This window comes from Cottoperca gobio, chromosome 15 (genome assembly GCF_900634415.1).
Source record: "Cottoperca gobio chromosome 15, fCotGob3.1, whole genome shotgun sequence".
NCBI classification, from domain to species: domain Eukaryota; kingdom Metazoa; phylum Chordata; class Actinopteri; order Perciformes; family Bovichtidae; genus Cottoperca; species Cottoperca gobio.
The window spans coordinates 10,619,936-10,635,755 of NC_041369.1; the positions used below are offsets into that span (position 1 = coordinate 10,619,936).

The window sequence follows — 15,820 nt, forward strand, 5'->3', positions numbered from 1 at the left end:
ATATTTATAGTTATATTTCAAGTGTTTAATATACAGCTTCCAAAACCTCAACTCTAAAATGTATTAAATTAAGCATAACATCACTCATATGTCAAAACATAGGCATAATAAATTGAAGCATATGTACATTGTTTATTTCCAACCATATCCTATTATCCTAATTATTTGCCCTCAAGGTTCACTCTACTTGTTGTGATTTGTGCGCCTATCTCCTGACCCCGACATTTCCTACTGTCCTGAACGCAGCACTGCTCTGTTCACTCCCGCAGTGTCCCGCTGTAGGACAGTCTGTGTGAACTCGGGAGGGGAAGCGCTGCGCTGTTAAAACTCCCAGGATTTACACTCTGCCATTTTGAGGAAAACCGGCCGACATCAAGAGTACAGACGCGTCCATTAAACAGAAGTCATGGCCTGAGTTAGTGAAAAATCACTGTGAATTTGTGAGTATTTCACTCTTCTGGTCGCACTCGGTGTTGTTTTTGAGAGCGCTGACATAGTTCATGACCGCTAGAAGCGACTTAAAACTGTGTTGGTTTACTCTTCGTAAATGTTTGACTCGGTCTGTTGTCAGTCGTAGCTCGGGTTGTAAATTGCGTGTGTTTGTTCTCACAAAGTAGAGTACAAACTAAAGTGAGCGAGTGACAACTTTCCTCAGACTCCGCATCAACACAAAGGCGCAGAAGTGATCCCAGAAGTGATCCCAGAAGTGGGCCTCTCTGTGCGGGCCTGGCTCTGTTGTGGATGACAGCATGCTGGTACTGTTTTCTTTCTCCAGCCCGAGTTGTTATGGGCGACAAAAAACATGTCGTGTACCGGCAACTCGTGGGTCTGTCTGGCATTTCACTGACCCCACGCTGCTAAAAATGTGTGATAACAATAGTGTTTCAACGAGAGGGACACTATTTATTTGCACATGTAGATGAAATTAATTGTAAATTAAAAAAAAATGATATACTTCGCTGACATTTATATATATATTTACAACTGATATCCGGTCTCTAAAGTGAGACTATGTAATGTAGTAGACTTTGTAGGCATCAGTAACAATTACAGACATTACAGTTAATTTAGCTGACGCTTTTGTCCAAAGCGACGTACAAATTATATTAACAAGAGAATATATAACAAGAGAATAATAAGTAATGTATTTGTGCAGCATTATCTATTTAGGCTACTAGCTAAAGTTAGCTAAAGTTAGCTAAGCTAACATTTAAAAAAACTTAAAGCTACCTGACCAAGCAGCAACACTGCTGAATTGAGCAATTGGGCATTTTATTGCTTATGAATTCAACTTTTCCTTTTTAAAGTGTTATTACTTCTTTCAAAATCTTGCTTTGAGGATGCTCTAAAATATATAGCCTAGATAAGAAATGCATTGTTTCCGTAACTTTATTATTAGTTTAGTCTGAGATCAAAATGACTCCCTACTGTTTGAGTGTGTGTGTGAAGTGCTTCAGATAACACATTTGTCTCTCATTCATTCCTGCTTATTTTTTCCAGTCATGCTTTTTTTTTTACTGAAACATCTACAATAAACACACAGTAATTATTGTTAACTATCACAACAAAGATTTATTCAGTGTGTTTAGGTGTGAGGAGACAAAAGCAGCAGCACCCAAACTTTCTCTTCCGCTTTGTTTCACTTTGCAGACAGCACCAGTGTTGCCACTGGAAATGGGTCATCACATTTTCAGCTCTGCACTAGAATAACATTGTGGTCACAACAGTAGTACTCTACCGTCAAATGAAAAGGGACGGTGTCCTATTTTGTTTATGTATATACTTTTCTAAGGAAAACGAACTTCTCTATATTGTGAGTGCACAGCAATTATCCAGAGAATCCAACAGGAACTTGTCTCATTGAATCAGGAAGTATCTGTCTGCCATGTTAAAGTTCAAATGTGTGTTTATTTTAATTTTATTCCTAAATCACAGTAGTTTCCTTCCAGTTATCATTTGTCAGGCGACTGTTTCTGTCTCCTGTCATCAAGGGATTTGTCCTTTCTGTCACTGTAGGAAATACAGAAGATAACAAGAACCTCACGGAAATGGGCTTTAATGTTAAAGTTATTAATGATCACTGGAATTATTAGAGCGCATGCATGTTAAATTGAATAGCAAGGCATAGCGTTTGCGTTTTCACATCCCTGTTGGTTAGTATCATCTTATGACTGCTGTTCCTCTTTGTGACATTTCTGTGTGCTTTGATACATTGTCACATATTGTAGACGCACGATATTCACTTCTTAAATCATTTAGCAGTTTTGACGGTTGCACCTGTTTTCTAATCAAAGTGCTGAATGGCCTCAGTTTGAAAGCTGATGAATGCATCTCTTTGGTAATATTGTGGCTCAGTTTGACCCAATAATTATATTTAAGCGACCTATTCTAAGTAATTGTCCATGGGGTGTGTGCATTATGTTGCCTACCCGAGGTTTAGCAAGTCATTATGTCTTTTATGTAAGTATAGTAATAATCAGTAATGATAATGCATGGGATAAGCCTACATGTTGTCTTAATTGCAGAGCGGCAATTTAACCGGGAACAAACCTGAACAGTATTTGTAGGTGAGACTTTAACAAAGTTGCTCTTTACGATTTATAATTCTTGTCTTTGCATTATACTTTATTGGCGTGTGAACTTGTGAGATTTGTTAACCCCCCATGTCTCGAGAGGATAATAACTAAAATAAGGTTTAACTTGTAAAAGTAATTGGTTTTATAAAGTGACTAATTACTGTAATAAGCCTATTTCAACCCTTAGGCTTCTTCATTGTTGCTGTTTTTATGTTTGACAGTGACTAAACTACAAGAGACAAACTAGAATTTATGAATATCGGCTCAATTATTTTAATTTGATAACATGACATTGAGATAATATTTGTTGTCGGTTCACATGGATAGAGCAGGCTGGTATTTCCTGTGTGCAAAGCTGCTTGTCCCCGAGGAATGTGTGGAATGCACTCTTTTGTCCTCTGTAGATTTAGCAGCGCCTGGTTTCTGTTCTGCCTGCTGGAGAGCCCAGGAAGAGACAGTCTTTCAGACTCATTTCCAGTATGCTGTCAGTAACCCCCGTGGAGAACTCATCCTCCTCACTGCCTGTCTCTTTTGAACCAAAGCTGAGGGATTCTATAAGTTGAAGAGGCGGGATGAACTCATTGAACGTCTGCGTGGCATTGCAAACACCCTCTCATTAGAAAGATGTCCTCCAGTGTTTGACTGAAGACATGTCAATCCACTAGGCCTGAATCAAGAGCCCCACTTCACTGTTTATTTATAGCCAGAAGAAGCTTGCCACTGGATGTCTCCTTGGTGCAACTCATGGCTGTGATCTTGAAGGGAAGAGGAAGGCTGTAATTGAGGCTTTCTGCTTTCAATTATTTTTTTATGTGGAGATGAGGCTTCAGCATTTTGAGAGTGGCTTCTCTGTGGCCTGCGAGCCTGATGTTGTTGGTAAAAGCCGAGCTGCCAGCACATCAAACGACAAGCTGTGATTGACGGGCTGGAAAATTAACAGCAAGATTGTATTTAAAGATTACAACATGTTCGCTCTCTGCCCATTGGCTAATTAGCCGGAATACCATTGTTCTTTAGCAATATTCCCACACTTTTACAACATTTAATACCTATTTTGAAATATGTTCTACAGATCCAATATCAGAGAGGATAAAACATTCATGGTGCCTCACTCATTTAAGCAGCTTTCCGAAGCTTCATGCAGTAGCAGCTGCTGTGCCACATCTTCGATGGTTCTCACAGTTGACTTTATGCTGGTTAATGAGGCAGGATCTTTGCTGCCATGGCTAACTTTCCTCGCACGCATTTTAGAGCAGGCTTGCAATGAAATATTTAGACTATGCTCATTTCAAAGCATGGTATGTCTAAAATACAACGTTTTAGCTCATCAATTTGCAATACAACTTTGAACTTTCAAAACTTTTTTCTCTTTTGAAAACTGGAACATTTTCTTTTCCTCTGAACATTTCTTCCTCTCTCCAGTAGCCACTTCTAAAGACGCATCACAGTTATTTATCACAATGCTTTGAGAGACTCAGTGTGGATACAAAAGCATTTCACCTGTTACATAGATTTGGTTTAGATTTAAAGTTTTCCAGAGCTTTGCCATTAAGACTAATCGTTGTTTTTTTCTCCAAAAGTTTGAATGGAAGAATATATTTTGCAGTGCTCATCTGCATCTCAATGTATTGTTAAGAATTACAATGAGAATTGAAGAACTGTTTCATTGGCTTGACTTACATTGCACGTAAAAGGACCGTGTGCAGGAATTGTCCCTTCTCTTGGCGATGGCTATTTTCTCCTACGCACCTGTCTACAAGACATTGAAGGTGTGCATTGGCCTTACAGTCATGTGTACCATGTTCAGCATGGTAGTTTAGTATGGTAACAAGGTAGGATTTGCAGCTGAGGCTGTTGGGAATGTCCATTAGGTTTCCAGGTATTTGGTGATAAATCAAAGTACTGGAAAATGAAAAGATTGGGCCGATGATGGGGAAACATGAACGTCTGTAACAATTAATGGCAATCCATAGTTATAGTGTTATAGTTGTTTCAGTCTGGACCAAAGAGACGATTGACAGACATTGTCATCCATTATTAGCATGGCTAAAAAAAACACCTCTGGGTCAATTTGTCATGATTATAAAAGAACCAAAATATTTTCTACAACAACGATAGGTTTTGTTGCACAACATCTGAATATATAATCTAGAATTACAATAAGTGAATAGTGTCGTATTGGTCGTGCCCATGTATCGATTTTATAAAGACCAATACTCGTCGCTCCAACCCTACAGTACAAATTACTGTTAAATAAAGTTATTGCCCGACGAATAAAGACTAAAGTGCCGCATACTTTTCTGTATTACTTGCAAAAATAAAGCAAAGGGAAAAATATATTCCACATGCTTAAAGATGGTTGAAATTCTATAAAAGACTGTTCACACTGTGGTTGTGTACGTGAAAGACAGTTCAGTTAATAAATGTTTGTATAACAGATTCTCCAAAAGCTTAAAAATCAACAAAAGCCATGCGGTGTCATTGAGAGAGAATCTCCATTGCTTCAGCGTCAAAAGAGACTCAGTTAATTGTGGTGTTAACATATGTATACATGCTCCAGCTTTTCAAGGTCAGTCTCTCATTACGTTTTAATGGAGTACCTTAAGGAAATGCATGTTTTATTTATATCCGCGAGAGCCCTCTCGCTTCTCTACCGACAAGATAAATGGACTCGCTCAAGCTTTTAAATGAGAACCGATGAGTTACCTCTGGAGTAGTTTTGAGATTTTACCTTTTAAAAAAAATTGCTTTTAAGACACAACTATTTTTATTTATTTAATTCTTATTTGTTTTCTTGCAGACGAGAAGGCCTCAGGGGGACAGTTAACCCGACAATTCATTTGAACCGGTCATCAGTCCTCTTCGCCATGTGTGCCACAAATCACTCAAACTGGGTCACATTTGAAGACGACAACACACCGCTCTCATCACCTCAGAAGCCCCCACAGTCACCAGAGCGTATCAAAGCATCAGTACCGCGTCCCATTGGTCTGAAATTAGTTCTTCCTCCAATCAGCGATACTTCCTGGAGCTTCAACAGTTCTCTGGAATCCCCTCAAAGTCTGAGTGGAAGTTCCTGTGTACCATGTAACACGCCCTTTTGCACTCCTGGGAGTGGGGCTCCTAGCAATGGGTCCCCATTTCACTCCAACACGAGGGAAAAGAACGACTTCTTCCGGAGTCTCTCCAGTACGTCTACCCCCACTGTTCCCTCGCCTGCGCCGGAGGCCCTGCATCAATCCTCAGACGGACCAAGCCCTTTCCCTTCTTTCCAGAGGAACTCAGGACACTATAACCCCTTCTGGGATGGATCTAGACACAGCGCAGATGTAGACAGCTCCTCCTCAGACTCAGAATCTGAATCTCACAACAACCTACCACGTTTCTTTATTCGGACCAAAGACGGCAGTGAGCCTCCGCGTGACCACCTCCAAAACTCTTTCTCCTACGTTTGCCATAAACTGGAAGGTCTACAGGCGGGAGCTGATCAAGAAACAAAGACGGAAAGTGATGGGGAGCGGCGGCTAAGTTGCAAAAGTGAGGTGTTAAGCGAGGGTTCATCTCAGTTCGTTCCTCGGGGTCTGTTTCGTAGTCAGAAGAGAGACGGCTGGTCTGTCATGCTCAGGATTCCTGAAAAGAAGAACCGCATGTCCTCGCGACAGTGGGGGCCGATCTACCTCCGTATGTTGCCGGGAGGTGTGCTGCAGATGTACTATGAGAAAGGGCTGGAGAAGCCATTCAAGGAGTTCCAGCTTCTCCCCCAATGCAGGCTCTCGGATCTTAAACTGGAAAGCTACGGCGAGCCCCGCAAAGTCCTCTCGGTCAAGGTGGAACATTTCTCGTACACGGAAAAGAAACGCTACCACCCCAAGCTGGAGGTTAGTCATGAGGCGGAGGCAGAAGAGCTGCTCAAGTTCGGCTCCACGGTGCATGACGACATGGAGGACCTGGTCGTCTCCATGGAGGAGGAAATCTTTAAATTGTGTATGCACCACCAGCAGAGGCGGCACTACGAGGAGCAGGAGCTGTCGTTGCAGATCACTGATCATATCTGGGTACAACTGGATAAGTTCGGAGAAGTCATGGAGAGGACAGCCTTCACCCAGATTCACTGTCTCTCTTTCCTGAACGGACTAGGGGATTGTTTCCTTGCCCTTAACGATCTCGGCCTGCTGCGCTTTGACTCCAACTACGGGTCGGAGGAGGACGGTGAACTCTGGATGGAGGTCGCAGACTGCCATTTTCACAAATGTGTGAATGAGACGGAGTTTCAGAGGTCCCGGCTGATTAAATTTGCACCTCCCGAGGCCTGCAGGGTGGAGCTGATGCGGTACAAGACGGCGATTTTGGGTTGCATAGAAATTCCCTTCTCAGTCAAAGCTGTTGTCACAGTTCAAGGTGCCTATGTGGAGCTCCAGGCCTTTCTTAACATGTCACCCACCTTCCCTTCCACAGTGGGGGCGTCTGACACGTCCCCACTGTGTGAGAATGTAGTGATCCGTGTGCCAGTGCCAGGCGACTGGGTCAAGGTGACGCAGACCGTGGCCTTGCTTCGGCAGAGGTCACTGAAGGCCCGTATGAACAGAAATGCCTGCTTGGGTGCCGTCGGTGCTGCAGATTCACAGCCTGTCATGCAGGTGACAATCGGCACTGTCAAGTACGAGAATGTATATTCAGCCGTCGTGTGGAGGATCGACAGACTGCCCGCGAAGAATACGGGTAACACATTTCTGAGAGATTAAAATGTAGCCCTGCACTTCTGCCTAACATCATTTTCTCATTGCCTTCTTGGCCTTGCCTCTTAATGCATGTGTACAGTATGTTTGCCACTCAGTGGAGTGACACTCCAACTACAAGTAACCTTTGTTTTCTTCTCTGCAGCAGTGGATCATCCTCATTCATTTTCCTGCAAGCTAGAGCTAGGATCAGATCAGGAGATCCCAAGTGACTGGTACCCTTTTGTCACGATGGAATGTGAAATTATGGGCGCAGTCGTGTCTGGGACCAAGGTGAAGTCGCTGGGCACTGCGAACGACATCCAGCCGCAGAAACATGTGACCAGTTGGACACGCTATCATTGTCAGGTAATCAGTCTAATGATTCATGCTCAATGCAACCCTTAATTTAGATTAATATAGAAAACTTGTTTATGTTTCAGTGCAACTAACCTAATTTTGTGTTTTTTTTAGGTGGAAGTGGAGAAGAAATGGATTGAAACAGAGTCACAGAGGCAATCTGGTTGTATGACACAGTGATTATTAAAGACGCTCTGAAAAGGACGTTATCCCTTTAGTCCAAGATATTTGCCAAAATCGTCTTAATGGTGAAAAGGGATGACAACAAAATGAACCAAAATGAGGGTGATGAGGGACTTTCTGCTTATATCTGGTGTCAAATTCATCTAATTGCACATAGGCTGGTAGTATTTCTCATGGAAGTTAACCGATTTTGTATCCTTTAACTGAGACTGTATTAGTCTAGACCTAATAAACAATTTAACATGGTCCTTTTGCATAGCACTTTACATTTAATAGATGTATTAACTGTACGACTACAGTTTATATGAGTACTGTATATAAGCTTGCATTTGCATCATCTGCACTGCCCTCCAGAATGATTGGCAGCCTTAATAAATGTACGCTGAACGGGCTAAATGAGATAAACAGCTTAAGTAGTGAGCAATATTCACTGAGTTTGAGAATAAAATATTAATCAGCAGATCAAATCAGGCCCTTTTTTCTATGATGAAAGTTCACAAACTTCCAAATGTATTCGTTTATGTATGAATTCTCCACATTTATACTAAGTTATATGCGGCAGTGGCACTTTTGATTCTCACTATTTTGCATTCCATATGTAAGTTACTCCTTGTATCATTGAGTGTCAGAACAAATGTGCAAGTAACAGACAACAATGTGGAAAAAGACTATAGTGTTGTAATTATAGTTGCACAAATACATTGGTTCAAAGGTGGATCACACCATGCTGACCCCCACAGAGCAGCATTTGTCCGAAGGGACTTAATCACAATTATTAGGGCAATTTGGTTAAGATGACTCAGGCTCGATGCCAAGTGGTGGCCATTTTCAGCAGTAAAACACTATAATCAAAGGTTCAAAGCAACATGAGACAAACGGACCATTAAATCATTTCTCACAAGTGCATTGGCCTGAAAAGCTACAAATTAATTTCATATTTCAAGAGTACTGCCGAATACAGACAAAAGTGCATTTACAGAGTGAAACAGCAGTTGGTTTGAAACTAACCCACCTTTTTGGATTAATTTTTTTTTTTTATTATAATGTAAGTAGCAGCTATACTCAAATTTGTGAGGTCTGAAATTTACTTTGCAACATTTTTTTTCATATGGAATACAACTCATTACTTATGTTGCTTACCTCGAGCTGACCTCGGCCTATATACCAGTGTTGTATTCTGGAGGAATGTAATTTTATTTAAACAAATCAAATCTTTATTATGTGATCTCTCTGCCTCTGGGTTGTGAATAGGTTGGATTAAAAAATAAATAAAGAAAGGTGAAGCTTCATCGAGAACAACAAGGCCTTCAGTGATGACTTTTCTGTATGAGGTACCTGGCTTAAGCTGGATATTGTGTACATCAAGAGTAAAAATGTAATTAAAGTTGAATGACTCATGGTACTTCTTCAGAGATGTTTGGAAACTCACCTTGAGTGTAAACCTTGTCAAATGAAGGGGTACTGGAGAACAACACATGCATGAAACGCAACAATAATCCCCTGCTAATTATTCATTAAACAAAGGAACTTCAACAAACACCTTTAATGAATGTCAAAATGGCAACTTAACTCTGTTACCTATCGTCGCTGTTTTATTGAGAGACTGAGACATCCAGCGGTGTGAAATGACGTGCGATTTGTGGGAAATTATTTTGTGCCAGCGCTGCATGCTGCTGTGTGATTTGTTTTATTTCATTAACTGTGATCGTGCACAAGTACAGAAGTTGAATTAAATTTCAATACACTGCACATGCAACAATTTTGTTTCACGAGACGAGTGCTGCTGTTTTTAAATGCAATTACTTTCACACTGAACCCGGTGGTGATGAGTCACTACTCAGCAAAGCCTCAACCTTGGACCCTGGAGTCTCTACTCTTGCTCGCTTGTTTTGTTGTTTTTGTATGGCTATAATGCCTTTTTATGGGAATGGCTTTAAACACACAAAATGTATTCTTTACTCTTAAGGTGAGTTAAAAATGTCACCTAAAATGATAACAGTTAAACTCCATTTATCTAATTGATGTAGGAATAATTCCATCACAATCAACTGTTTTTTGATGTCAGACATCAGATTTGTTTCCCCCAAGTTGTTAGTTCCGGTTGATCACGATAGGGGGCAGTGTATGGACTAATATAGATAATTTTATATCAGTTATATGTGGGAATAAAGAGTAAGGAGAGTCCAGAGTAGCCATAGTCATGTGTTGCTGCTTTTGAGCCACAGCACGCTCATCCTCACCAGAGGAGTCAACCTGCAGTGATGAAAGTATCACCAGCATTACCTAACATGCTCGGAATAAGCAGGGGAGACGGCCGCAGCTGCTGCTGCTGCTGCTGCTACACATTTATTCAACACCAAATTCAAAATAAAGTGTTTTTTATAGAGTGGATTATTTTTCATTGCATTGTGCATTCTCGTGATCAGAATCTTTACGGGCAATGTGGAAAATGTGAACCAGCAAACTAAAGGTGGAAAGGTTTTGTTTGAGCGTCTAAAACCACATGGTTGAGATAAACTACTGGAGCATTTTCAATATTAGGATGTATTTGAGATCCCAGTTGTGGGTGGATGTAAGGAGTCCATATAGCCTACCCCACCCTTTACAGGTGACACCCAGCACGGAAATGATGTCTGTATGAGCAGAAGTGCTCATCTTAACCTTGTTGAAATGTGACAAACGCCATCACACATTACCATTATCATGTAGATGAGTCACATAACTGTTCATGGTGAAATGAATGAGGTGCACAAAGAAAACATTTAGCTCTCATCTTGCTTCAGCAACAGATTGGAATTAAATTGAACTCATATCTATTCCAAACACATGTTAAGGTTATAGCATATTATACAGAAACACAAGTTCAAAACAAAACAGATTCTGTGACTATGAAATGACTTCCTGAGACTCTTCATCCACACCAACGTGAAGGTCTCATGTCCAATCACATCCCTCTGTGGAGCTTGATAACGTCCACCTGTGCGCACTTTCCGTCAAGTCGCTTCGGGGGGGGGAACTCTCTGACCTTATCACCGTTAACTGTATTTATTCTTTATGTATGTATGTTCCCAAAGTGCACTGTCGCCGGACCGCAGTTATCTTTGCCCTGAATCATGCTGAGCAACAACACGGGCCCAGTGGTAAGCAAAACTGCTCTTTGTTTTAGTTAGTTTTGCAATGAGCTAACTACTAGCACAACGACAGTGTTGTGTGTTGGCCGCTATGCACTCCTGAAAGCACCATTTCTGGCTGTTTCTGAGTCTCAAGCTTTTGATTTGGAGTAGCGCAATGTAGGTTGATCAATAATGTTGTCTAGCCAAATCCTATTAACAGTTAACTTATCAATTAGGTCACATGTCTTCTTATATCGCCAACTCTTAATTTGACAGTAACGATTGACGTTGTTGTCCCTTTTAGGAAGTCTGCCTAGAAACATTTAAAAAACATTTTTGTTGTCGTTTTAAATTGTGAAATGCACACTGAAGAGTATATGGAACATTTTTAATTTAAGCTACGCCGATAAAGAGTATTTTAGCTTGAAAACAATTGATATAGGCTAACATTTAACCCGAAATAAAGATTGGCTTTGATATATTTAGAAAACGTCCTGATATAGGTAGGTTTACAATTTCCACCAGTCGACAAATTAAAAGAGACAGATATTTGAATGTAATTTGGTGTATTGCTTATAAAAACATAAGCCTACACACTTTACTTTATCCTCACAAGCAGTTCAACAGCTTCTGACTTGCAGTTTCTTTAAAAAAAACTTCAGGCCAAACTCTACTTGTCCATAATTGATGATGTGATTGAAAGTATGAGGGAGCTCTTCTTGGATGAAGGGCTTGAAGACCGTGTCCTGGACGATTTAAGACATGTGAGTTTTATTTTACATAACCCCGCTTCATTTAAAAAAAAAAAATAATAGATGTATTACACATCTTGACTCAAGCTGTCAGTTCCAGCAAAGTTATACCATCTTATGAGTAAGTCTACAGCGTACCAGGAAGACAGACTTGCTGTGTGTTCTTACTGTGCAGCTTTGGGAGGCAAAGATGATGCAGTCAAAAGCAATGGAAGACTTCAGGAAAAATAATATCAACTCGTCCAACTTTGTACTGCAGCTCCCTACCAACTACCGTCGGAGTGATCAAGAACTCACAGGTAACGCAGTAGGCTACTGCTGGAAATGAACTTCTTTATGCTTGTTTGATGTGTGCATCACCTGCTCTGCTCTCTGCTCTCAGCCTCAGTAGTGATCCCCGCAAGTCACAATATCCACAGTTTCCCACTGAAGGCAAGTGTCATCAAGATCTGCAGTACCTCACCTCATAACCTTTTACATGAGGGGCACATAGATGCACACATTTTTTTTGTCATAGTATAATATCTAATTGCTATATATTAAGCAGCATTTAAATGGCAACAATATTTCAATAGGAACATTTTACTTGGGAGAAGTCAATACTGCACAACATTGTAGTACAAAGAAGAAAGGATAAGCACCTTTTTGTATGTATACCGTACATTTATTTGTGTTACATGTACATAGAAAATTCCCCTTTTGATCTTTCGTGTAAAGACCCCACAACAATGCAAAAACTCTTGTGCACACATGCAACTTGCTTGAACGAATGAGAAATTAAAATCTGTCGTGAATAACAAACTAACTGTTCAGAGATTTAAACTCATTGTTTTGAAGAAATTATTCTAATTCAAGAATTGAAGAGAACCAAAGTGTAAAACACAGTCACGCACTAACACACAATAAGCTGCAGTGTTTGATTAAAGATCAACATTTTGTAGAAGATTAACTGTAAATCATTACCATTTGATTTCTGGATTATATTTTCCTTTATTGCAGAACAATTCAGAGACACTTGCTACTTTTTCTCTCCCTGCTGGGTTATCGTACCCCGTGCAGATACCAGCTGGAGTCACTCTACAAACCTCTACTGGTACACAATGTCTTTACCTGATATACCTAGTTTTAGTTTGCAGCATGTACTAATGGGTTGAAATAACATTTCCCTCTCCCCCTTTTGTCTCACTGAGGTCAACTTTACAAGGTCAATGTTCCTGTCGTGGTTACTCAGGCCCCAGCAGGTCAGCCACTCATATCCCGACTCGCACAGAAAGTCACTGTGCGGAGAGAAGCTCCTGCTCCTCAGTCAGCTGCAGTCCCACCGAATACCACTCATCCTCAGAGGGTGGAGCCGCCCTCTGTTCCAGCTTCTTCTGTCACACAGCCGCCACATCCAAAGAGCAGTTTACCCCCCGGTCAGCAGAGCACCCTCCCCCAGCAGCCACACGTTCCTGCTGCTGAGCCATCGCAGCTTCAGGGGGCCCGCGCTCCAGAGCCAGAGGTCACACCGGAAGAGAATGAGCAGAGGCCACAGCCCGAACCCATGAACCTCAGAATGGACGCATCACCCTGCAGTCAGTTATTAGACTTCCAGATCAGCAGCGAGGAAGCTTTGACACAGACTGTACCGTTAAACAGCCGAGACATTGATGACATTCTGAAGGAAGTGATTGAGGAGGAGAGAGAGAAGGCAGAAAGGGCGAGGAATCTAGCGCCTGCAAAGACTGACAACCAGTCGGAGGCTGTTCTTGGGGTAAATCGAAAAGAATATTCCATCTTTAAGCAAATACTGGTAACAGAAATAAGAAAAGGCCAGTTGTTGAGGTACAGACGTGTTAAGTGAAAAGTTTCAAATAGATGAGAAAATAAATATAACTCTCATATCTGCACGGAGCCAGCAGCTTAGTTTAGCATAAAGACTGGAAACGGGGAAATTGCCGGCCTTGATCTCTCCAGAGGTAACGGAATCTGTCCTCCAGCACATCTTAAACATTATTTATTATCATGTCTTGGTTCATTTAATATGAACAAACAAAGCGAAGTGTAAAAACAAAACCTACTGTTATTATTATTTCTCGGCAAGGTGTTTCAGGCTTTATGCTAAGCTAAGCTAACAAGCAGCTGGCTGTAGCTTTATATATTTACTAGATCGACATAATAGATGACGTAGTATCGCTCCTGAAAGCAAATAAGTATATTTCTCTTGGACTATTCCTTTTTAAAGGGCACCCAACCAGTGTTACAAAATGGAGGTGTGTAGTTTGTATGACATGTTTACCAGATAAATCATTGAATTGCATTGTGGGAAGTGTAGGATCTATCATTTTCGTAGCTTAACCCATTCAGGGGACTAAAAGTCGAGACAACTCAGCCTCTGGTGCATTGGTTTTAACCTCCATGAGTCCCCAAATGTATAGAAGTTCAATTCAGTTAATTAATCTGAAATAAATGTTTCCATTTATGATAAAATGGCGTTCATGTTGGCAAACTTTCTCACATTAAAGTTTTTGATGACTTAGTCCTCAACATGAATAACATTAAAATGTTGAATGCTGTAAAACAGACTGCTGTGCCATCAACCTAAACCAGTTCAGGTGTGAAATCTTGAATTATTCAAAGAAAATACATTATCATGGCATAACTGTTACATGTCTTCTCGAAATCCGTGCTAAGCTGGACCTGGACTACAACTACAACGAGCTGTCAGACATCGTTCAGCTGGATGGTCCTGCAGGCAACTCTGACCTCGAGGAGGAAGAGGGGGGTCCCCTGGAAGAGAATGACTTTCTGGGTATAATCAATGCAGAGGCTATAAAAGCCCTGCAGGAGGGAGATGGAAGCAGTGACGGAAACAGCATCTCCTCCTGCAGCGACAGCGAGGGAGCGGAACTCGCCGATGTAGTTGAAGAGGTGAGCGAGATAAAGAGTCGGATATAAATGTTGTCATGGTTTATTTTTTTGCCACTGAAACGCATCTATGGGAAACGGCTGATCTGTGGTTCTCTTCCTGGGAATGACATGCATCAGTCATGCTCTGCACATGGCATGTCTTTGATTGTTTTGACAACGTACTTTCTATCTATTAGGATCCTTTGAACTCGGGTGATGATGTGATCGAGCAGGACATCCCAGATCTCTTTGACACTGACAATGTAATCGTCTGCCAGTATGACAAAGTAAGCTCATTTTGTCTCTATATTGGCAATCAATTGCCTCTCAACAAACCGCAGTGTTGAGTACTGACTCTTAATATTATCCAACGTTCTCTCCATTGCAGATTCATCGCAGTAAGAACCGCTGGAAGTTTCATTTGAAAGATGGAGTGATGTGTTACGGAGGCAGGGACTACGTGTTCTCTAAAGCTGTTGGGGAAGCTGAGTGGTGATGAGCTTCAGTTCTCTTGAATACCTCCAGATAATCATGTTGAACGAAGGGAAACTGATTTAAAAGGGGAAAATAATTAGTGAATTTAGACCTAAGCGGTATAATTTGGCTTGCAGAGCAGGCAGGTAAAACTCCTCTGTGCAAAATCACTGATACTTTTGTTTTTCATTATGTAATTATCAGAGCAATACTGCAAGTCATTTACCATGTTACAACCAATTACTTACAGCGTTTGCTTATGAATCCAGTCTACTGAGACAAACGGCATGCATTTCTGTTGTATAATATTTAGCTGAAAATTGTTTTCTTTATTAGTGGAGCAAAACATTGTTTGACCTGGAACGTGGTTTCTTCTGTCATGATCATGTTGCTTTTGAAGGCACCTTGTGTGCTGTTTGATTTTCAAACGTTGTAATGCCTTGCCTTTAATCATGCTTCAAATACACTGAACTGCACTGTTGTGCTGCATTCAATGAACCCTTTTCTTTCTGTGCGACCCTGAACAAAGCCAGCGTTGCCTTGTTGTCACATTAGTATTCTAATGAACTCGGGGTGTTTTTTTTTCTTTTCACTATTGAAAACAAACTACTAAATGCAAATTAACTGAAACATGACACAGTTAATTTATAAAAGCCAGCATGGACACTAAAATCGATTTAATGTGTGACTCACAGCTGGAAAGAAAATACAAAGGGTTGTGTGACGGCTCCAGTAACAACTAATATTTGGAAAATATT

The 15,820-nt window shown here is 40.9% G+C and overlaps 1 protein-coding gene across 1 annotated transcript; it reads left to right on the forward strand.

Moving 5' to 3' along the window:
• The first annotated feature begins 222 nt into the window (after positions 1-222).
• ston1 (stonin 1) lies at positions 223-15,777 on the forward strand. The gene is made up of 11 exons (XM_029449260.1): positions 223-440; positions 5,377-7,295; positions 7,458-7,660; positions 11,610-11,711; positions 11,875-11,998; positions 12,082-12,131; positions 12,699-12,792; positions 12,890-13,452; positions 14,373-14,609; positions 14,786-14,875; positions 14,977-15,777. Exons 2-11 carry the CDS (start codon positions 5,444-5,446, stop codon positions 15,082-15,084), a joined length of 3,423 nt encoding a protein of 1,140 aa, XP_029305120.1. The 5' UTR covers positions 223-440; positions 5,377-5,443; the 3' UTR covers positions 15,085-15,777.
• Positions 15,778-15,820: the final 43 nt, after the last annotated feature.